At 40.6% G+C, this 22,864-nt stretch overlaps 1 protein-coding gene across 9 annotated transcripts in view; it reads left to right on the top strand.

Annotated features, from left to right (window-relative positions):
* Positions 1 to 22,864, top strand: part of TENM3 (teneurin transmembrane protein 3) — a 540,570-nt gene that overhangs the window by 369,712 nt on the left and 147,994 nt on the right. For all 9 annotated transcript variants that reach the window (XM_025207579.1, XM_025207580.1, XM_014521286.2 and 6 more), the window contains one exon: positions 8,581 to 8,819. In XM_025207579.1, coding sequence (XP_025063364.1) covers positions 8,581 to 8,819 — 239 coding nt within the window. The remainder of the gene's footprint in view (positions 1 to 8,580; positions 8,820 to 22,864) is intronic.

Raw genomic sequence — 22,864 nt, forward strand, 5'->3', positions numbered from 1 at the left:
ATGTGCTTTTTCCACAAAGAATACATAACATGACCTGTAGTTTAGGGGAGGAGAATGGGATTATCTTGGTTGATAACAGTCTCAAATGGAGGGAATTTCAGAGATCAAGAATTCCACTAGCTGTTAGGTCTGGTTTTACACTAAACTGTAAATGCAGTGAAGAGCTTGTAACAAATTAATAGATCTTAGCACGTGAAGAAAAAAAACTTGCTGTAATGATGGTCAGTGAAGGTAAAAAATTAAGATGACAGAAGTAATGGTTTCCCTTTTCCTTCCCCTCAGTTCAGTCCAAAATTAATTCCCTTTCCTCCGTCTGTTACATCTTTTATCTTGGGCCATCATGACAGGTATCTGTATGTAGCATTCACCTGCTAATCCAAAAATAAACCAGGTGGCAAGATTCTGTCCTAGCCTCTGTCTGACCCTTAGGGCACATCCAGATGAGCATGGGTGTACGGTATGCGGCGCTGCAAACACATTTGCAGTGCCACATACTGCACAGTCTGGTGTTCTCTGCGCTGCAAGGGTGCGCTGCCTGTGTGTGCACTGCTCCATTTTTTTTTCCTGCAGGTTTTTTTTACCCTTGGGTATCCAGGGGTTAAAAAAAACATGGGGGAAAAAAACCCCAAGCAGCACATACTTGGGCAGCTTGCACTGCTGAAAAGCAGAGCCAGGCCACCCAGACCTACTCTGTGGATGCCGACCAGGCTCCGTCTGACAGGATAGCCACAGCTGCAGCCCCTGGAGGCCCCCCCAGGACCCCAGGTAAGGCTGCTGTGGCCAGCACAGTGTGCCAAAATGCACATGGCATGGGCGTTTCCCTGAGACAAGTAGTTGCGGCACAAGGTGTGCCACTGCTACTTGCCCCCAGGAATCAAATGTCCATGCACATCTGGACATGCCCATAAAGGCTCAAATTTGGGTTTCCCCATGTAGGAAAGCAGTTGCACACCAATAAATAAGTATGGTTTTAATTGTACCGCATACTTGGCATGTGTACACGTTACTCGATGTGCTTTGGGTAATGTGCATTAAATCCAGTACCTCCATTGTGAGGTACTAGAAAAATGCACATGAACCTATTTTTATGCACATCAGCTGAACAGTACAGAGGGGTTTTTTGTGATGCTTTAATGCACATTCATATAGGCTAATGCGCATTAAAACTTATATATAGTCTAGACACGCCCACTTTATCCTTGAAAGAAATTGAATGAAACAGTGAATTATGCAAACATTTTCTGTATGTGCTGTGGGACAAGTGGTACCTAATCATAATACAAGAACAAATCAATTTTCTGTTTGCAACCTTTCATTTTCATTTAATGCTTCTTCAACCATTCAATGAAATTGAAAGGTAACAAACTGAAAATTAATAAAGGAAAATACTTTTTTACACAGCCCATTGAACTCATTGTCATAAGATATCATTGAGACCATGGCATCAGTAAAAAAAAAAAAAAAAAAAAGATTGGATATTTCTATGAACAAGATTATCAGAATTACAAGAGTAAACTGGTTAAAAAACAAAAAAAGAAAAACTTTGGAAGGATCATGAACTTTCAAATGACTGCTGCTGAAAACTGGATACTGGTCTGATCCACTGTGGTTATTTTTACTTATTTTGAGATAGTTAAGCCAAAGTATGCCTTTATTGTTCCTTTCCTTTTACATCAAAAAGATATATTATTTTATTCCTCTACTATTGTTATTAATTAATGTTGTTAAAGCTGTATTTGTATTAGAGATGCCCTAAACTGTTTGTCAGATTATTGATGCAATACTTTTCCCATAGCTCCTCTCTCTTGGTTTTTAACTATGACCCGTTTCAAAGTTCTAGGCCATATAGCAATTGCAGATGTTTTGCGTTAGCAGAGTTTTGGACATTATAGTTGATTTTCCTTATCTGAGTCTGTGACGATGCAAAGTGCATCATGTGATTCATCATTATAATATGTGCAATAGAAGCAGTAATTGAAGATAGTGGGATCAGTCAATTTTAGGGCATTATAAAAGCAATTATTAGGAGCATCCAACAGTACATCTTATTCCTGTGCATTCTGTGCCATGGGAGTATATATTATTTTCCATTCTCAAATATGGTCAAGCTTATAAAGATGCATTTCCCCCGCAGTTTCTTTAGATGGTGCTTTAATGATAGTACATCATAATAATTTGTTCAAGGTTGTTGTTGTTAAACATCCACTGTTATGAACACAATTTCCATCTGAAGTAACAATTATGTCAAATTGCTGTCATCCTAAAGAACAAGCATCATATTATATAAGGGAATGCTCTGTTCAGCAAAATCGGTCCTTACCCCTTCACTGAGGTGATTATACTATAAGGTTCCTCACAAATGATAAACCATATTTTCCAGATACTGATGTAACATCTGTAAAAACTGTAGGACCCCCACACCTTGCAGAGGTCTTGTGTGTTCTTTCTAACATTTTTTAGGAGGCTATAGAGTCTATCATCCCAATTCCAGCAGCTTATAAATGCACATCATACTTTTGAGTTGGAAGCATTTTGGTTTTCTCGTAATATATTTTCATGAAACATACTGTGTATATGATGTGTGTGTGTACACATACATATTATATACACGGTACTAAGAGAAAACCAAAATGCTTCCAACTCAAAAGTATGATGTGCATTTACATACACACACAGGTACATGTATATAATCCAGACTTTCATGATATTACATGCCAATGCATAAAAGTAAAACAAAAGGAGTTCATTAAAAAATAACTTATAAAATCATAAAAAAGCTATGATTTGGTATAAAGGTAGAAAAACTTACAGATGATACTATATTACTGATCTTTGCTGACTTTTTATCTCTCTCTTTTTTTTTGTAAGGCAAAAATACATCAGTATATCCCAAGAGGGAACAAAGCTCATCTTGTAAAACTTGAATAATAATAAAGTTCTTGAGGATATCTAGTAAAGTATGACATTTTAAAAAGCGATATAGAGTAACATCATTTATTTGTTTTTGCTTTTTGTTTCACTTTGGTTGACAAAAGTGTGAGACCAATTGTTAACATTTTTATGAATCTGTAACAGAAAATGTTGCAGTATTTTATTTAACCAGTTTAATAACTTCTAATTGTTATAACATAAAGATTCATCTTATAGAGCCACACTTTTTATATGATACAAATACTCTTTGTATAAGCAAATAGTTTTGTCAAATACATAGAACAGGTAGGGAGTGAAAAAAGGATGCGTCAACAAAAGGAAAGTTGATACCACAAACAATGAGAATGCATTCAATCATTGTTAGTTTCTCCTGTGTCATAGGCCTTGCCTTGAGCTCTGTCTTAGGTACTGTCAAATAACCTTGCTATTGATATTTGATCACAGAACATATTCTTTTTCCCATCAAAAGTAGCTGTGAGTTTTGCCTCATAAGAAGCTTCTGTTCCTACAACATTCTTTCTTTTGCTTACATTTTTTTTTTAAACTAAAAAGTCCCTTGTCTTGCCCCCATGTGTCTGGGGAGCATAGCACAAGTCTCTTTAAATTCAGGTTTTGTTATAGTACAGGCAGGAAGCAGAATTGTATTGCAGTCTCTAACATGAGCTAGTGTTGATATGATATTTATTCTTAATATCTGAATACAATTCTGCTTCCTGCCTGTAACAGTTCTAGTTTCCACAGATAAGTCACAGTACAGAGAAGATCTAGTTTGGTATGAATCCAGCATTTCTTGGACCAAAAGCAAAATCCTGTCAGAAAATCATCAGGTACAGTCAGCCATAACCACATGGTGCAGAGAGAGGTTCTAGTAGGTCCTACTTATTTTTCCTTTACTTTTAGTCATTTGTTCATAGTTCCCAATTTGCTGTTTTGAGGGATTTGCTTAGATATTTCTGCTTTATCATTCAGTGAAAGAAATTATAAAAGCCACCGGCCATGCATCAAACAGGGAAAAGTTCCCAGATCATTCTGCCAGTCAGCTGCCTACTCTATCTTTCTGACCAAGGATTCTTTTTTATATAACAACCAAATATTTTTAATTCTGAGGAACTTTGATAAATCAGAATTTTGGAATTGCTCAGTACTAAACTTTTGCCCCCTAAAATGATCCTGTACATTAACTCAAGTTTTTAATAGAAATATATATTATTTAAATATGTAAGTGGAGGGTTGTTTGCCCAGAAATGTAAAACATAGTCTTCCTTTGTAAAGTAGTGGTTTTCTTTAGGATTTTGGAGTCTGAAACTTTTACTAAAATATTAGTAAATATTTTACTAAATATTCTCACTTCTATGAGAATCAGGTAAATTCTTGGTAGATAATCACATTTCAAATGAAGATATGCAATTATAGAAGTTATAAGCTCTCTTGTGAGATGAAATAGCATAATTGCTGTTTAAGTCAGTGCATGGTCAAGTACTGCAATCACAGTTTAGTCTTTAAAAATTAGCTGTTCAAATGCTATGGTGATGTATATAGTATAAAAACCTGTATAGATAGATAATTAAAATCATTTGTGGGCAGATTACATTTCAAGAGCACAAGCCCTTCAATATTATCTGGAAACAGACAGGATTTATTGCCAGATATCATATCCTTTTGAACATTTCATAGGAAACACTAGTTGGCAGGGCTCAGAGAAAAAAAAACATTAAGGCATACAAGATGTGAAAGTCTGATAGTGTTATACTTTCAGTACTTAACATTTTGAGTTAATGTGACTGGAGAGTCTGGGATGACCTTTAGCTAGTAACTCCACTCATTAGAAATAGACAGATCCAAATAGATTTTCTTCACACCAGTGCTAGATCCTAGCCTTTTTTTCCTTTTGTCTCTGTTTCACCTTTTCTAATATTTTGCCTGACATTTTCTTCAGCCAGCCTGTGTGACCACTCTGGTATTGTACTGATGTGATTCAAAGCAGAAGGGGGAAGAGCTTGAAGTCAGAAGCCACACTGTGTGCTTCCTCTGACTCCACACTGCTGAACTCTCAAATACAAAAGATAAAATTTTCTTTAATTGCCTTGACGCCTGAGGTGGACTGTGAGAGCTGTGACAGCTTGCACCACCACAGATAGGCAGACATCTCCCAGGTTTATCTGTAGGATTAACTCTTCAAAAGCTTTGAGATTATGGATCACAGTCTCTGCTGAGCTCTGCTGTACCTACAAGTAACACCTCAGCTTTCACTTCCTCTAAGAAAAAAGTGACCAGAGCCTGACTGTTCTCACCAGTTTGTTTCCCCCAGCATAGAATACATGCAGTTCCATTTGAGAGCTGGTTTAAGACCTATTTCGATTTGCAGCCTAGAAACAGCAGCAGAAGAATGGTTAAAATCACAGAGCAGTCTCCAGAGCAGTCTCCAGCCAAGTGAATTCATATTTTGCACAGAAGCTTGTTTTTAAAACAGTGTTGTTAGCACAAAGTTGCAGGGTATGCTTCACCAACATTAGAGGGCTTTGAAAATAAATAAATAAAAGTTTCACCAGGTTTACCATTCCTTTTGAAATATCCTGTCCACACATTCTCTGGAATATAGAAACATACCACGTACATGGCCAGAAAGTAGGAGGCAGCACGGTCCAGTCAGTAGGTGCTGCAGTGTAGGAGTCAGCTTACCTGGCTTCTATTAATGGATCTGTAAAAGGAGGGGAACAGTACTTTTAAGGTGCAATGAAAGCTACTGTATAGGACTTAAGTGGTGGTGGAATGGTAGTTGTAATGTCTGATGTCAAAATCCCTTAAATGGAGAACTTCGTGGTGATGATGGCACTGGGGAGTGCCAGTGCTTCTGCTGGGACTGCAACCCGGTGGTTCTTGGCCAGAGGGTCTTGTTTTTCTGCTTAGATTTGAACCAATCTCTACATTTAGAGTCAGGAAGGAATTTTACTGGACAGACTGGTACAGATTGTAGTGGGTTTTGCTTTCCCCTGTAGTTGGGGTGGGGAGTCCTAGTCTTCCCTGGACCTCTCAGGCATACAGGTTTCCCTCACTTTATGCTGTACATGCATTCCTGGAAAATGGCGCATAACTCAAATTCGCATAAAGGGAACCCACTTTGCAATGAAACAAATAGGGATATGTTCCAAGACCTCAACTGTACTGACCCCCAGAACCATTTCTCCACTTTTACAAGACAATTTTGGTCCTCACTAACAGCAGATAGTACACACAAGCACAGGGCACTATTGTAAATGGAGATGGCAATTACAGAAATATGTGTCGCAGACAACGAGCGAGGAGCACAGATCCACACAGGAGATTATATTTTGGTGTGCGTCACTTCCACAATGCGCTGCACAAAGCAGCTGACTGTGGGCTGCCACCACACTGATCGCATATGAGTGAATTTACCTCGCATACAATGAATTTTTAGTATAAAAAAGGTAACCACGTAAGAGTGAATTTGCACATACAGAACCCGCATAAAGCGAGGGAAACCTGTATTTGGGTAACTCTTGCAGCAACAGGACACTGACCACCATGTCCCCCCACTTTACTTGTGCTAGGTTTGGTTATTTGATTGTGTAGTTTTAGTAATAGGTGAGACAAGGATTTGTATGGAGATTTGGGTAAGGATGATCCTGCCTCAAGCCAAGGGGTGTTCTCAGTGACCTTCAGGGCTCCCTTGCAGCCCTACTTTTCTATGATTCTATAAATACAGCCAATTTCTATTGAAATCTCAAGTAATCCAGTGAGCTGTGAGAATAGGAGAAGCCCAGAAACGTGGAAGCGTTTCTGAATCCACTGATCTAATGTATCCTCATGTACTGTTATTACTGGTAGCTTTAGTTTTGTTTGAAGATGAAGTTGCCTATCCTGTATATTACCAGGGATCATGATATTTGGGATAAAAATTTCTGGAGGAAGGGAGAACATGCCAAAGTTCAAAGTGGCCTACTAATCACCCATAGGACAAATCATCCACAAGGAACAAATTTTCTTTATCATCTCTAATAATTTCTTCCAGGTTATAATGGGGAAGACTCATTTTTGATGTACCAGTAACTCCAGTGTAACTTACTACCCTTTTTTGCTTTCTCTAATATTCATACATTTTATGTAGCTCTGTAGCTGATGCCATTTCCAGCAGTTCCAAAGTTCTATATAATATTCGCTCTTAATCCTTCCAGTGATTATTTATATACTGTATTTCCCTAATTTGAATTTATTTTCTCATGGGAGAAGTAGGCTAGGTCTACAATCCAAGGATTTTCTGAAATAGCGGAAAAAAATCATACCTCATAGCCAATATTACTTATGCTGGCAAAACCCTACACTGACAGAAGGGTACTTTTGTCAGTTAAGCTTAAGGAAGTGGTAGAGCTATGCAGGCAGAAAAAAGTCCACTGGCAGCATACATCATATCTCCTCTAGAGGGCTCTGCCAATTTTGCTCTGCTCACATAAATTATGGCAGCAGATGCTCTTCTAGCAAACCTGCTGTCTAGAAATTTCAGTTTCACAAACCATAGTCAGCATTAACATGGTAACTGTCTTATTGAGCAAACCTTAAAGATTCTTTACTTTTCATCTCTAGCACTTGCAAAATAAATGTTTGTAATCAGAAAGCCTGGCAACCCACTGTGCTAGTGCGATTGAAGCGAATAGCACACAATGGAGAAATGTAAAGAACATTGAATGTGGTGCCTTTTGACTTCTTAGTCTGAAAGACTAGGTACCTATTCACCATTCTGTGAAGTATGGGTGCCTTAGACACAAGTCAAGAGCCAGGTTCAAATTTCTACCTCTGAAACTGGTGAGCTATGCAGTATAACCTCATAAATCCAGCATGCTCAGGACTGAGCACTTGCCAGAAATTTGAAAATGCTGGACTTTTGAAACCGGTGCAGCGGCCAGTTGTGGAGCAGGGATGCAGGGCAGCGGCAGCTGGTCCCAGAGCAGCGGCCGCACGGGGAGCAGTGGTGCAGGGTGGTGAATAGCAGCAGCAGCTGCCATGTGCATGCTTCCCCCTACACGTCCAGGAGAGCAGGGGAGGAGCGGCAGCCAATCCTAGAGCGGTGGGGGGAAGTGCCAGATTTTTGATAATTCCAGATTTTTGGTATCTGGATTTATGAGGTTATACTGTATTAGCCGTTCTATCGCAGCATGCCATATTTTTCCAGTGCACCTCCAGAACTGTCTCCAGCTTCTATGTCTATGATCATACATTGATAGGTTCTCCAGAGGGATAATCTAAAGCTTTTGAAACTAATCATTTGGCTTCACCAATAACTTTTAACTGTCAAATTTTGCTGTATTTGGGAGAGTGCTATTTTCCCTGTATTTAAACTCAAGTGACACCTGCACAGCATCTATTGGATAATGTTGACTTTATCCTAGTATCACTGTAGTCTATAACATCAGACTGAAAAAAAACCCCAAAACAGTCATGTCCACATTTGTCAGAGAAAATTCTTCTGGTTTCTTTTAGTGCTGTCATATGTGTTGCTTTTATGACTCATTGTAGATTTACTAAGTTGTGAGATGCTAATAAAACAAGGAAGCAGTAGTAAGGAGAGAAAGAGAGTTATCATGGCTTACTCCAAATGTTCATTTAATCTTTTAATATTCTCTCTTTCTTCCACAGGCATTTCCTATTCAAAACAGGAACAGGGACCACACCACTGTTCAGTACTGCAACACCAGGTTACACAATGGCATCCGGCTCTGTTTATTCCCCCCCTACTCGGCCACTACCTAGGAACACTCTATCAAGAAGTGCTTTTAAATTCAAGAAATCTTCCAAGTACTGTAGTTGGAAATGTACTGCACTCTGTGCTGTAGGAGTCTCAGTGCTCCTGGCAATACTACTATCCTACTTTATAGGTAAGTTCCAGGTTTTTATGATTATTGTCCCCATAAATCTGAGTGTCTATTTGCTGGTTATATATGGACTACGCCCAGCCGTACGGTATAAAGCGGTATTTTTATCAGCAGTTTCTGATAACAATAGAAACCATGACCACACTTTAATTAAAACTTACTTAGAGGAAATAGAAAATATGAGGATGGCAAGCATTTTGCAGCAGAAGAACAGCTAAAATATTTTTTCTTTAAATTGAGCTATAATTTAGCAGCATGACATCTTGCCCTTTTAAGATGTATAAAATGTAAGCAGTAAAAGCCTGTAATTCAAACATCATTTCTAGCATATGTATTTTATATTCTCTCTCTCCCTTCCCCATAAAATACAATTTATTTCACATTTAAGAATGTTTATTGTTGCTTATTAAATCACATATTTATTTATATGTAGTGATCAAAAGGTTACTATCAGCTTTATAGTGCAAACATATTTATTTTATGTTGCAATAGACATGATACATGCAAAGGAGAAGGGGAATTAATGCAACCCATCTTTTTTTTTTAATTATTGGGACTTTAAATTATTTTATCTTTTGTTTACTTGTCTGTTAAAATCCTGTTCCCACTCTTGTATTTCTTTGATTTTTTTTTTAACATTTAAATTGCATTTATTTGATTTCAAAACTATTGGACAACTAACTGATGTATAATTTCATCTCCCATTATGATGAGAGTCTTTCCTACTGATATATCAGTAAGAAAATTGCCATTCTCTTCAATGGAAGATGGATCAGGTTCTTAATGTATTTTCTGCTACTTTTATGTCTGGGCCCTCATTAAGAATATTGATGCTTCTGAGCTCAGAAGTGGCTTTATGAGATCCTTCAATACCTGTGATGAAAATGAATTTATCAAGTTAATACAAAAATTAGTAGGTGGAACTGAAAGAAGTGACCACTTCCATGAATTTGAAGTTTAAATCCCTGTGATTGTGGAATGATTAATGTATGAGTCCAATTTTTGGAAGCTACTCTGGTTGCTCTCAGATCCATGTGTTCAAGAGAGAAAATAGCAGAGGGGAAGGTTTCTCTTTTTTTATCAATGTCAATTAATAATAAAGCCCAGAAGGCCTTACGATCCTTAAATCTTCATTGCCTTTCTTGAAGTAGACTTGTTAAATTTCAGTCCAAAGCACAGTATAAGCTGAATAAAACCTTTGAAGTAATTCTTATTGGGCTGGAGCCACTGTGAACAATGCAAGAAATTGGGATGGTGAGTAATGCAAGAAATTCCTTTCCCGTGTCAGAAAACATCTCCCTCAGCAACCTTTCTAGCCTCCTTGTCAATTGGAAGAGCAAGAGAGCAAGAATCCCGTCCAGATCTCACACATGCCAGTCTAATCTGTTTGTTTCCCTGTTTTTTCTCCATTGTGTCTATACTTTGGTCTGTTAATACAAAGATGTGATTCAGTCCTTGGCCTTGGCCCTGAATTTTTAAAACAGTAGAGTTAAAACAATCCAATTTTATAAAACTGCAAGAGTTAAAATGCCAAGATGCAGAATTTATGTTGGTATTTGTACTTATTACAAATAAGTACAAATACTACTCAGATATATGATTTCAATTTGTATTTATTAGGTAGAAATAAGTTAAAGCCATGTATCACTGTGAATAATTTGAATACAATGGATGCACTTGAAACTGTTTAACTCCATTAAATTCTAGAGCAGCAGCATTAGGTTTTAGGCAACATGAAGCCTGAGAGATTTCTATAGAGTGAGACTGGAGAAAAGTGGTAATAGAAAATAAAATATTGAGGGCTTGATTCTGAGCAGAGCACTGCACTTTCCTAGCCCCAAGGAGGTAAAATGTAAGTATGAGAGAACACAAAAAGGTAGCTGTACCAAATTATTCCTCCCAAAGGCACATTAAGAAACATAAGCATGTCTAATGTGTGTGTCTCTGTGTGTCCAAGAAAAGGAATGTAGCTTTCTAAAAAAAAAAAAAAAAAATTAGTTTTCACCCTACATAGCATCTATTCACATTCTTCTGTCAAAAAACAAGTATAACAGTATTATATTTCATGGGCACAAGCCAGATCACATGCTTGCTGAAATAAACAACACACAGGAGCTTCATTCTATGCATAGTCAACAGGGAGCTCTTTGCCTACTGGTGATATTACAGATATTTCAGCTAACTCAGCAACCTAAATGTAAAATCCAGCACTCGGGGACACACTCTAGAGGATCTGGGTCCGTAAAGCCATGAATGGATTATACTTATTCACATATATGGTTTTCCTATCTCTGAAGATGTAACATCAAAAATACTCCTCATTTAATAGGCCATTCAAGTATAATTTAGTGCTAGTTACTAATACAATGTGGATATATTTTATTTAACAGTTTCATAACATGAAACGTGACAGAAAATATCTGAATGGGAAGCTGCTTATAAAAAAGTCGGTGAGGAGTGCAGCATTATGTGACCTGTCTCTCTCAAATGTAGTGAGGCATGTCCACTCTGGCTTGTCCACTGAGGCTTGCAGCAGTCTAGGTGGCATGTCACATCTGTAAAGCCAGTTTGTGACATGTTTTTAGCTTCACAGAGAGGCATTGCCACAAGCAACGAAATGCTGCAATCCTTACTGCAGAATATGCCAGTATACATGTTAAAAAATTACATTTCATTACTGACACAGACGCAGTCCAATTTATGATTGTTGCAGTTGCAAATGGACAGCGGGGAGGGTAGAAATGACAGACCCCCCCTCTGCCCGGGATGTAACTACTTAGTTCCTTATCAGGCAAAAAGAGTGACAAATGTTCCGTGTCCATTGGTTTTTAGGCATTGGAAACCTAGAGAAAGTGGCTTCCGAGACTGCTGCCCCTATGCAAACAAGAGGGAAAGGAGAAACATGTCTGCCCCTGATTAATTGTGTAGTCAATTAGCAATCAGTCAGTTAGACTATCCTGTGGAGGGGTGCCATACAGAGAGTCAGCTCAGTCTGTGACAGTGTGCCTACAAAATGCCTGCTGGTTACAATGATACTGAAAGGAGGTGGGGGCAGGGGAGCAGAAGTAGCCAACATGGATGGGAAGGAGAGGTGAGACTTTCTTGGTCACAGAATAGCAACCCCAGCAGAACCAACCACAAGGATCAATCTTAGGGTCACAAGGCATAGAAAAATGTATTACAATCCAAAATAAAGGAGATCTTGCTCCCTGACGTTTGCCTTTCCAAAGTCAAATATTCTCAATCAACCTTGTAAAACATACAAATAATGTATATACTCTTGTTCTTATAATATGGTACATTTTTCCATTTGATGATGGTAACATAAGGGAATCACCAAAAAGAAATTGAATATGGGTCTACCAACCTGAAAAGGACAGTAGACAAAGGAGACATGAAATGTAGAAAATGTAATGAGGAATGATGAGTGCAATTTAAAAAGTAGTAAAAGGGGTTTAAAAGAATAAATACTTCCAGTTTAGGTGGGGAGACCTGAAGAGCTAATCCGTGCAGATCAGGTAGGAGGGAATGGGGAGAAGGGGAGTTATGAATATAAATACAGATTGTTCGGTTGGCATTGCTTTCGGCCTCCGATTCAGTTATTTGTTACAAATAATTAGATCAAGGGAAAACTCAGGAACAAAACTTAGCTCCACACATTAATTTGCCCTCTTTGCATGTACACTTTAATTTAGTTTTGTCCTACTTAGCACAGAAATACATTTTGGAGGCAGGACTAGAACCCAGATCTACAGGGTTCCTGGGCAGTTCTTTAGACATGAAAGAATCCCTCCCCACGGCATACCCATCTTTCAGTATTTTTCTCCATTCCTGTCCATCATGTACATAGCAAATGAAGGCAGAAATTCTGCAGAACAAATTATGTATCATTCTGTGTACTGGCCTGGGACAAAATTCAGGTTGCATTAATAGTGGCATTCCCTAATCATTGTCCATCCATCCTTAAAGAATGACAGCTTAATATAGGCTTTTTCAAAACAAAAATGAAAATTCCAAAATTCAGTCGCGTTGAACTCTGTTGACCCTGATTAGCATCAGGGTTTGAATTCAGGATCTGTAGATAAACAGCACTATCCTACCTCCTTTACCAAGGATGTCAAGCTCCCCTTGTGCCCCAGACTGGATCTGAACTACGGGGTGCCTTGTGGGCTGGATCCTGCCTGCGGCACAAAGAAGCAGCAGTGGCAGCAATGGAGCATGCAGTGGTGGCAGAGACAGCAGAGCACTGGGCAGCGACAGCAGTGGAGCATGTGATGGCAGCAGAGCACACGGCAGAAGTAGGAGAGCACACAACAGCAGCTCGAGGTCCTGCCGCATGCTATGGGCTAAAGTGAAGCTGCCACTACTACTTACCCTGTGCCTCAGTGGCAGCCCCAGCTCTGGCTCCAGCTTAAGGGAAGACAGGCAGCCACTGCCATGAGTGTCCACCCCAGTGTTGTGTGTTCTACTGCCATCACAGCCACTGTGTTCTCTGCTGCAACTACATGATCTTCTGCCTACGTACACTGTGCTCCCACCGCTGCATGCTCTGCTGCCTCTGCTGCCACTGTCCCGTGCCCCCAACTTTCAGTGACCCACCTGTAGCCCAGTGTGCCAGATAGAGCAGCTCTGCAGGCTGGATGTGGCCCATGGTCTATATGTTTGACATCCCTGACTTATATTAAAGGAGAAACTAGTAACAGCAAGTCTTTCTTTTTTGAGGTGGCTCCTAATCTAATTAGGTTAATGTGGACAGAGCTTCGGAGTTTGGTACCATTCCTTTTTAACAGAATCACTTTGGGAAATGGTTTCTAGTGTTAATGCTACTAATTCCTCAGTCAGTCTCCAGTGGAGTCTATGGATGGCAATACCACATTTGCCAGGCTAGAGCCAGGCTGACAAGTAGATATCATAAGTCAGTACAAGACTAAGTGCTCAACTTAATCAACAGGGCCTGGAGGCTTACAGAGGGTAAAGACTGAGTGTGGTTGTCATAAATGTTGTCCTGTGTCCACTAAATAGGCTTATATTAGCATAACACATTCTTTGACTATAGAGTGGAACATGACCTGTTCAATCCACCTTCTCTGCAGTTCTGACTTCTTAGCAGTAATCTGTCATATTTCTAGGTCTATTTGCATTTTATGAACATTTTACCCTCTGTGTACCTTGAAATTGATTATTGCATTAGCCTTAGCTCCTCAGCCAAGGGTCAGAAGAAAAATACATGCCAGGCAGTCATACCTCATGATAAAGAAATATTTAAATACAAATAGCAACATAAAATGCATTTTGTCATTTTTTTTAACATATCTTTGTAATATGAATGCCATTTTATCAAATCAAAAAGCCTGGCAATACATGAGAACATTTTTCACTACTACTTCTCCTATAAACTCTTAAATTAATCCATTCTATGAAGAGAAGAAAGGTAAAATTTAGGCCCAAACTGAAACATGTTGTAGTTTATATTTCACTTTAAATAAATATAGTGAAATTTAAACTTTTGGGGTATTCATACTTATCTGGAGATCAGAGTGAAAAGTGCAAATGATATGAGAAGAGCAAAAGGCATGGGAATACAGTATTTTTTAATAAGTCGTGATGGATATTTTGTTTGATATCCCCAAATAATTTATATTTTTCATATTTTAACGCACTTATCTAGAACTGTGCTTATGCCATGACTGCTGAGTTTATATCTGTTCTCTCATGCTGTCTGTCCAGGAATTCTTCTCTTTTATTATCAACACAAAATACTCAATGTTGCACTGAAAATCTCTATAATACTTGAACAAACAGAAAAATATCCCTTGTCCTGGAAAGCTTGAAAATTCCAAGACAATCCCAAAACACAGAACAGCATTTTTAGAGGAGTAAAGTTATTGTCAGTAAGAATAAGAGAGAAGGTATAACTGGAGAAGATGAGTTTTAAGGTAGGGTTGGAAGGAGTGCAGGTACGTGGCCAATGAAAATAAAGACAGAAAACTAGTTCAGGCTCCAGTGAAACCTGGCACTGGTGGACAGAAAGCCTGAAACTAAGGATGAGGAAAAATATTAAACTAAATTAATTATTGTATATGGTTGCAATTCACCTTGGGATATCATTAAACCTGTAGGTTAACTGGTTGGCTTTCAGGCACTACTGTGTTGTTTCTGAGGTTCTGCTCTGTGTTCTTCCAAACAATGCAGCTTTTAATGTGACAGCTATTATCCACCCAAGCAGCCAGATTCTGTTCCTTTTGGATTTAGGCAAAACGCTTTCAAATTTCTGTGGGACAGAAAATGTCAGAGGTAATGGACTTATTTTTAATCTTGGAAATCATATAATGTGATTGGTTTTGTGCTTTCTATTCACCTGTATCAGGTGAATCATACCTTCTATTTACCTATGTCACTGAAGCCCAAACTAGATTTTCTGTTTTCATTGGCCACTGCTGTTTTTCAAATTCTATCTTAAAATGGATCTCCTGCAGTTACACTTCCTCCCTTATTCTCACAGTCATAACACCAGTGACAAAAATGTAGCTGCAATATTTGGGAATTTATTTCATTTTATTCATATATTCCATGTCTTCTTGCATCACCAAGTTACCATTATTCTGATGCTCTTAAAGCACAATTGCTGCCAACAATGAGGAAAACACCACTTAATTAATAATGCCATTTAAATAGAATTTGTAATACAGTACCTCTTAACAGGCCTGGAGTGAAAATATAGTTTGGCTACCTATCATTAATCACTCTTACTTTCATTATGTGGTTATGAAAACCTTTTTTCTTTGATCTAAATTAAGTACAGTAATTCCAGTCTTATTAAAAGCTACATTGTAAACTTGATATTTGCAGTGTAGAGGCCAAATTCTGTCCATAGATGCTTGCAATGCTTCCCAGTGGAGGTTTTGATTTCAGTGATAGACACATTCACTTGTATGGGGTCAGAAATCTGTCTTCTGTCTATCCCTCGAGCATATGGCACATATTTACAGCTCACCAGGTTTGCATTTTATATATTAGTTTTTATCCCAATATTTCAGAGGTGTTGAGGTGTAACAGTACCCTGTGTGCATCATTATTTTTGAAACGCACTGAAAACACCTTCCCTTTTTTCTGGTGTTCTACTATGATGATTCTGAGAAATTGTAGTAAGTTATAACACAGCTTACTAGACCACTGATTTAAGCACACTGCCCCAATGTACTCATCGTAACAGTCTTGCACCCACCAATGGTACTCATTATCAATAGATAAGGCTTTTGTAGACCTCTAAAGATCTTCTACTCTGCCATCCTGCCAGAGGCAGGATCAACCCTTTCTGAACTTATAGTTGTATCCTGTACAAATCCATTGTCCAAACCTATTAGTAAAACGACACCGTCAACCCTGACACAACTACAAGTTGCAAATCAGGGGGATGGTGGTGGCCAATGTTCTGCTGCTATGAGGGTTGTAAAAAATACACTTGAGAGATTGTGTGAACATGCCAAGGTCAGTAAAGCCAGAGCATAAGCACAAGTCAGCATTTTGTTGGCACACCAAATGACCAGAGCCATATTGTTTTCACAAATGCTTGAGCAAACACATCTGTAGCGTTTTCAAAGGCTGTCAGCATCTCTGAGGCATAAGAAACTACACCATACCCTTTCTCAGTGTCTTAGAGATGACATCACCTTCTGGAGTTCCTTAAAAGGCTTGTTGGTATTTCCAGTGCTTTAGGAATTGTGAACAAGAGGAGTCTAATTCCTTCGGGTCTACCTGATATGGGGGTGTGGTGAGTGCACAGGAGCACTGAGGCAGAGGTTAAGTTTATCAGCATACAAGAGAATTTTCTAATGATTTTGGAATCCCAATTGAACCATAAAAAAGTTTTAAAAAAGCCTGATGCACCATTGCAGCATTCCCATTTCAACACTAAATGACCCTTATACAAGGGTATTTCAGAAACTAACAGCAGTTTCAAAATCCTTTTGTGTGCAAGGATCACTTTTACTGAACCACATCATTTGTCTACATAATTGTAAACAATGGATGCATTGCAAAGGCTGCCATTAGTGTTCCCTGCTATTGCATAGTTCCCTACTTTGTTGTGGATGTACAAGGCCATGGTAGATGTTATACTTTACAACCTGATAATGTGTTACAACCCATAACATGATACATGTGCATGGGGTTAAATTTTGTTTAGAGGCCCGATCGCATGCTATCTAAAGCTTGATGGACATAGTTTAGCTGAACCAGATGTAGTTGAACCAGGTTCTGCAACTGGTTTTGTAACATTTATCATGCAAATATGATTATGGGTCTTTCTGTGTTGAGAGTTACATAGTTTGTCCACCAGGTATAGCTCCAGAGCCTGTAATTTCTTATCTCCACCCTTCCTTGTCGGTAGGTGTGAGTGACGTTGAATAGATAAAGCCGATTTTGTTGCTGGAAGTACAAATTATCATCTTGGTATTTGCCAGCTTGAAAATTCAAGTAGCCTCTTGAGTTAAGGGATTTCAGCAGTGGGATCCTGGACTGTCCTGCAGCTATAATGGCTCAGACACAGGTGTGAGAGGGCGCTGAGACCAGGCATGCTTGGTGCAGGGCACAAACATGGGTGTGAGATGGAGCTGAGATGAGACACACTTGGTGCAGGGATAAGACATGGGTGTGAGATGCAGCTGAGACTGGGCATGCTCAGTGCAGGGCACAGACACTGGTGTGAGATGGAGCTGAGACCGGGCACACTTAGTGCAGGGCTCAGTCACGGGTGTGAGAGGACGCTGAGACCAGGCATGCTCGGTGCAGGGCACAAACATGGGTGTGAGATGGAGCTGGTATTTGTCAACATTGAAAGTAGCCGTTTGACATGCACAGTAGTGGGATGGGAAATGCATTGTTCTAGGAGGTTTCCCTCTCATGCTCCAAGCAATTACCCATGGGGTGGGGGGAAGGTGGGGGTTGGTATGCTTAAAAGCTAGGCTTAAGTTGGAGTGTGACATGTATTGAAACTACTAGTTCCCTACCAAGAATCATGGCAAGTTCTGCAAACTCAGATCCTCCAAATAAAGATGGTTCTGTTGCTACCAAGACTGTGCCAACACTGAAAATTCAAGTATGCATACAGATACAATTCAAGATTGTTATGGTCTCAGCAGTGAGAGGGGCGAAACTTGCATTTATTATACAGGCAGCCCTAGACTTTATGACATTTAAGTTACAACGAAAGGCATTTACAACATTTATAAATTGACGTACTGTTTTGACTTTCCAACATCGATTTCAACTTTATGACACTCAATCCGACACGATGCCACACCAGCAAGCAAGTTTGTTGTGCCACCCACCTCCCTGCGCCGATCCGCCACGCCACCCATCTCCCTGACTCAAGACACTCAGTTGCTGTTCTGACACCATTTTTACATGTTGAATCTTCATGTTTTCAAACTTTTTCTTAAAATTTAGTGTTTCTTTGCCCATTATAATGACAGAAAAGCATAAATCTGGTTCACGTGATGTTTCTAAGAAATGTAGAACAATTTCTATGGAAACAAAAATGGAAATCAGAGATCTGAAAAAGGTGAGACACTAAATGAAATCGGTAGAGCTTTGGATATCCCCCGAACAACTGTGTTGGGGATATCTAAAGACAAGGTAAGAATTCAGGAACACGTTAAGGGCTCGGCTCCTATGCAGTCAACTGTGATAACTAAGCAGCGTGTTGGACTTATTGCTCAGTGTGGCGGAGCACCAGTAGGGTGCTCGCCACTTAGGGATGTTGCAAGCTCTGTGGGAGCTTGGTGGCTGAGCAGCAGGGAAAGCCCTTCCCAGGAACCATTTTAAGGGGGAAGGCAGGTATCAGAGCAGTCATGGTGCTCTGCCACTTTAAGACCTGGGCCAGGCAGCAGGCAGGTGCAGCTCAGTTCTGACGAGCGGCCACCTTAAGACTGGGGACCACCAGGGCTAGAGGCAGCAGTTGCTGCCTGGTGCTGAGGAAGGAACATCTCCTGGCAGAGCTGCTGTTTTGGAGACAACACAGAGGTAAGGGCAAGAGCTATGGAGTGACTTGGAAGCTCCTGGTCCTGCGTATGACTCGAAACTGCACCCAGCTGGAGACAGGTGGTCTAGTGAGGCTCATAGTGGCGTAGGAGCCCTCAAAAAATGCCAGACCAATTACCACCCCAATGAAAGGCAAGAAGGTGCGCCTTGATAACCCCAGCCCCCACTTTAGTGCAGGTAATGCAACATCAGAGGGAGTTAGGGCCAGGCATGCCCATGTGGGGCACCTGAGCCTGGTGAGGGCAAGGCCTGCAGAGTGGGTAGTGGGGCTAAGACCCCAGGGAGAGAAGGAGAGTTGTGGGCCAGGCACACTGACAAGGGGCACCTGAGCCTCTGGGGTGTTCAGCCACAGGTCCCAGAGAAGGGGGCAGAGTATGGGCTTCAGGGGAGGTGAAGGTGCAGAGTTGGGTGCAGAGAGGCACCTGAAGGACTGCATCAGAGTAATAGAACCAGTTGAGGCCCTGCGAGTAGGGGGCATGAGTTGAGCCCCTGTGAGAAAGGGGGCTCGAGTTGAGGTCCTGTTAACTTGGGGGACCCAATTAGGTCTAGGTAAGTCTTCGGGCAGCTAGGTCTAGGTAAGCCTTCAGCCGATTGGAGGGTGGCAGAGGAGAAGCCGCAGAGAAGTAAGGGGGCAAGTCAGCAGCCCTGTATGGAGAGCAGCTGGGGGGAGTTACCCGGGTATGAGGCAAGGGCAGAGTCTGCACGGTATTTTGCGAACTGCCTAGCGCTCGTTCAGATGAGGGCAGCGGGAGATGCCCAATAGGCTGCACGCTTGCTGGCCGGGGAGTGAAGGGAATCAAGTCCAAGGACCCTTCGGGATAGGGCAGGGTGAGTGTAGCCCTGGGGGAAAGGAGGGACAGTACGAGTGAGGCCCAGCAAGGGCAGTATGAGAGAGACTGTGTGAGAGATGGTGGATTGTGAGAGGCCTCAGTTAGAGCGTGATGGTATGAGTGTGGCCCATAACAGGACAGGTTGTGAGAGGCCTAATACTGTAATGAGTTGGACCCAGCCTCAGGCCAGAGCTTTATACAGTTGTTAGAAACATATGGGAGGCATGGGACACAAGGAGAAGTAGGAGTGTGTACTCAAGGCCCTAGCTATCAGGGCCCAGAAAGGGCAACCTCCCACCTAATCAAGATCATAATGACTTAACAGCAAGGCGTAACAAGTGAGATAGGTGGGCAGTGTGCCCAGAGACAGTGGGAGACCAGCACTGTAGCTTGTTGGGGAGCTTCCACTTCGCCATACTCAGGTTGAGAAACTCTTAATTGTTTGGCTGGAGGATCAAAATCAATGCCGTGCTCCTGTGAGTTTAGGCATCATTCAGGAAAAGGCTAGGAGTCTTTATGATGATCTAAAGAAACAACAGGGACAGAGTTCTAATGCTGAGCCTTTTAATGCAAGTAGGGGGTGGCTTATGTGTTTTAAAGCCAGGACCAATTTGCATAACATCAAGGTCTCAGGTGAAGCTGCTAGTTCTGATGAGGAGGTGGCTCTTGCTTTTCCTGAGACATTGTCTGAAATGATTGACGAGGGTGGGTATTGTGCTCAGCAAGTTTTTAAAGCTCTTTGGAAAAAAAAGACATTGAGAACCTACATTGCCAAAGAGGAGAAATCTGTGCTAGGGTACAAAGCTGCTAAAGATAGGCTCACTCTTTTTGTTTGGTGCCAATGCCACACGTGTCTTTAAACTTAAACCTTTACTTGTGTACCATTTGGAAAACCCCAGAGCTTTCAAGGAATATTCCAAGGCATTTCTCCCAGTGATATGGAAATCCAATCCTAAGGCATGTGTAAATAAGAACATTTTTGAGGATTGATTTAATCATCATTTTGTGCCAAGCACTGGGGATTATTGCAGGAAAAACAATCTTGCATTTAAAGCATTGTTAAATGCTTTAAATGCTCAGCAGTGCTCCTGGTCATCCAACCATCCTTGATGATATGCTTCCTGACATCAAAGTGGTGTTTCTGCCTCCCAACACCACCTCATTCTTGCAACCCATGGATCAGGGGGATAAGGCTATACTATCTTAGGCGCACATTTCCCCAGGCCATCAGGGCAATTGAGAAGGAAGGTAGACCAACTCTGAAGGATTTCTGGAAGGGCTTCAACATTTACCATGCAGTTAAGAACATTATTGAGGCAGGAAGTGAAGTCAAACAATCAAATTTGAGTGGTGTTTGGAGAAAATTGTGTCCTGAGTTTGTCTGACTTCCAAGGCTTTACAGATACTGTTGAAGAGGTAACCAAAAATGTTGTTAAATGGGCTAAGACATTGTACTAGAGGATGCTGATGAGTGCTGACATCACATTCTGAAGAATTAACTAATGAGGACATCATTGAATTGAAACAGCAAAAAGTGGCATAGGAAGAAGAAAATGCCCCCACTATTGAAAAGACTCCTCATAAAATCTTAACAGAAGTGTTGGCTGAGGTATTTCAATATTTGGAAGCTGCCATGTCCCTGTTTGAGGAACATGACCCCAACATTGAATGCAGTGCATCAGTGAATAGGAGCATACCCAACATGTACAGCTGCTACAGAGAAATTTACAAGCAAAAGAGGAGAACATCTGTCCAAACTTCCTTGGACAGTTTCTTTAAGAAAGCAGACAAGACTCCAGAAAAACCTGCAGCCAAGACTCCTGAGAAGACTCCAACTAAGAACCCTTCAAAAAGTCCAGCAAAGTCACCTCAAAGAAGTCCTTCCAAATCAGTATGATTGCTTTTTACAATATAAATACATCAATGTAGCTATATTACTTGTCTATAATTGATTGAGTACAAAGTTCTGGGTTATTTTTAGTGAAAATAGGATATTGGGCCTTGGTTCAGGAACCACCCCCCCATTTATAACATTGTTCCTATGGGAAAATCGGTTCCAAGTTGCAACATTTCGACTTAAGACAGTTTTCAGGAACCAGTTGTGTCATAAGTCCGAGGACCGGTGCAGGACCCATTTGTGTAATAAGTCCGGGGCCCGCCTGTACTGATAAAAAAAAAAAAAAGTCAGACTCCATGTTAGGTGCAGTAAAGGAAGTGTTAAGGTAAGAAAAAGAAAAAGCTTTTAGCTCTGTAAAGAAACAGTCATAGCATGACCTCCCTTTATGTTGTAGCAAAAAACTGTTTTCTTTTTCTTTGGAGGGGTAAAAATGATGTAGGTTGCTAGAAGCATTAGCACTCCTAATGAAGGAATTTTGTCTTAATATCTGCCTTGTGTAGTGTGCAGTGTAAGGAATTAATATTTTAAAAGAGAGAAAACTATAGTCTGTATACTTTATTGCTATTGTCTTCTAGCTTGATTCAATGAATAAAGGGAGCAGCAGCATGCACTCTAGAATTGCAAAATACAAGGGATTTCAAAGCATTTTGTAGGCAGAATTATGCCTCAAAATGAGCTTCTGAGTAACATTGATATTTACTCAGCATGGCTGTATTTGAGAAATGTGGTGGGTGAGGTGTGACTAACAGCCAGGGCGAGAGCCAGGCACCGAGCTGCCGGGGGCCTGCGGGGGCAGCATGCATGTTGGGGTCCAGGAGGGTGGCTGGGGGCTGGGAGCTCACACTGGAATCCTAGGAGCCCCCGACCTCACTCAGACCCTTCAGTCCTCATCAGCAGCTCCCGCAACCTTCAGTGCAACCCCCTGAGACCCTGAGGCATTTTTTCAGCTAAGCTACAGTGAGGAGGTGGCTGAGATTTTATGGTCCTATGTGTTATGCCCTGTTAAATTGACCTTTATGCTAACCCACAATAATTTTACCCTCATAACTAGAGATACAGGCTGCTATAGCCAAAATAAGAATTCCCACACAGTCTTTTAAGTTTCACAAGCAAATGGATAGAAACTGGAAGGCTAACGCAATGGATAGAAACTGAAAGGCTAGCATGTAGGAGCAATTAGTGAGCAATCAACTTGGCAATGTAGCATTGTGAAGTCAAGTAGCCTCTTGACCACAAATAATGGTGGTATGGCCATCTCTTCCCCCTCCCTACCCGCCCAT

This window comes from Alligator sinensis, unplaced genomic scaffold (assembly GCF_000455745.1).
Source record: "Alligator sinensis unplaced genomic scaffold, ASM45574v1 scaffold354_1, whole genome shotgun sequence".
Lineage (NCBI taxonomy): Eukaryota > Metazoa > Chordata > Crocodylia > Alligatoridae > Alligator > Alligator sinensis.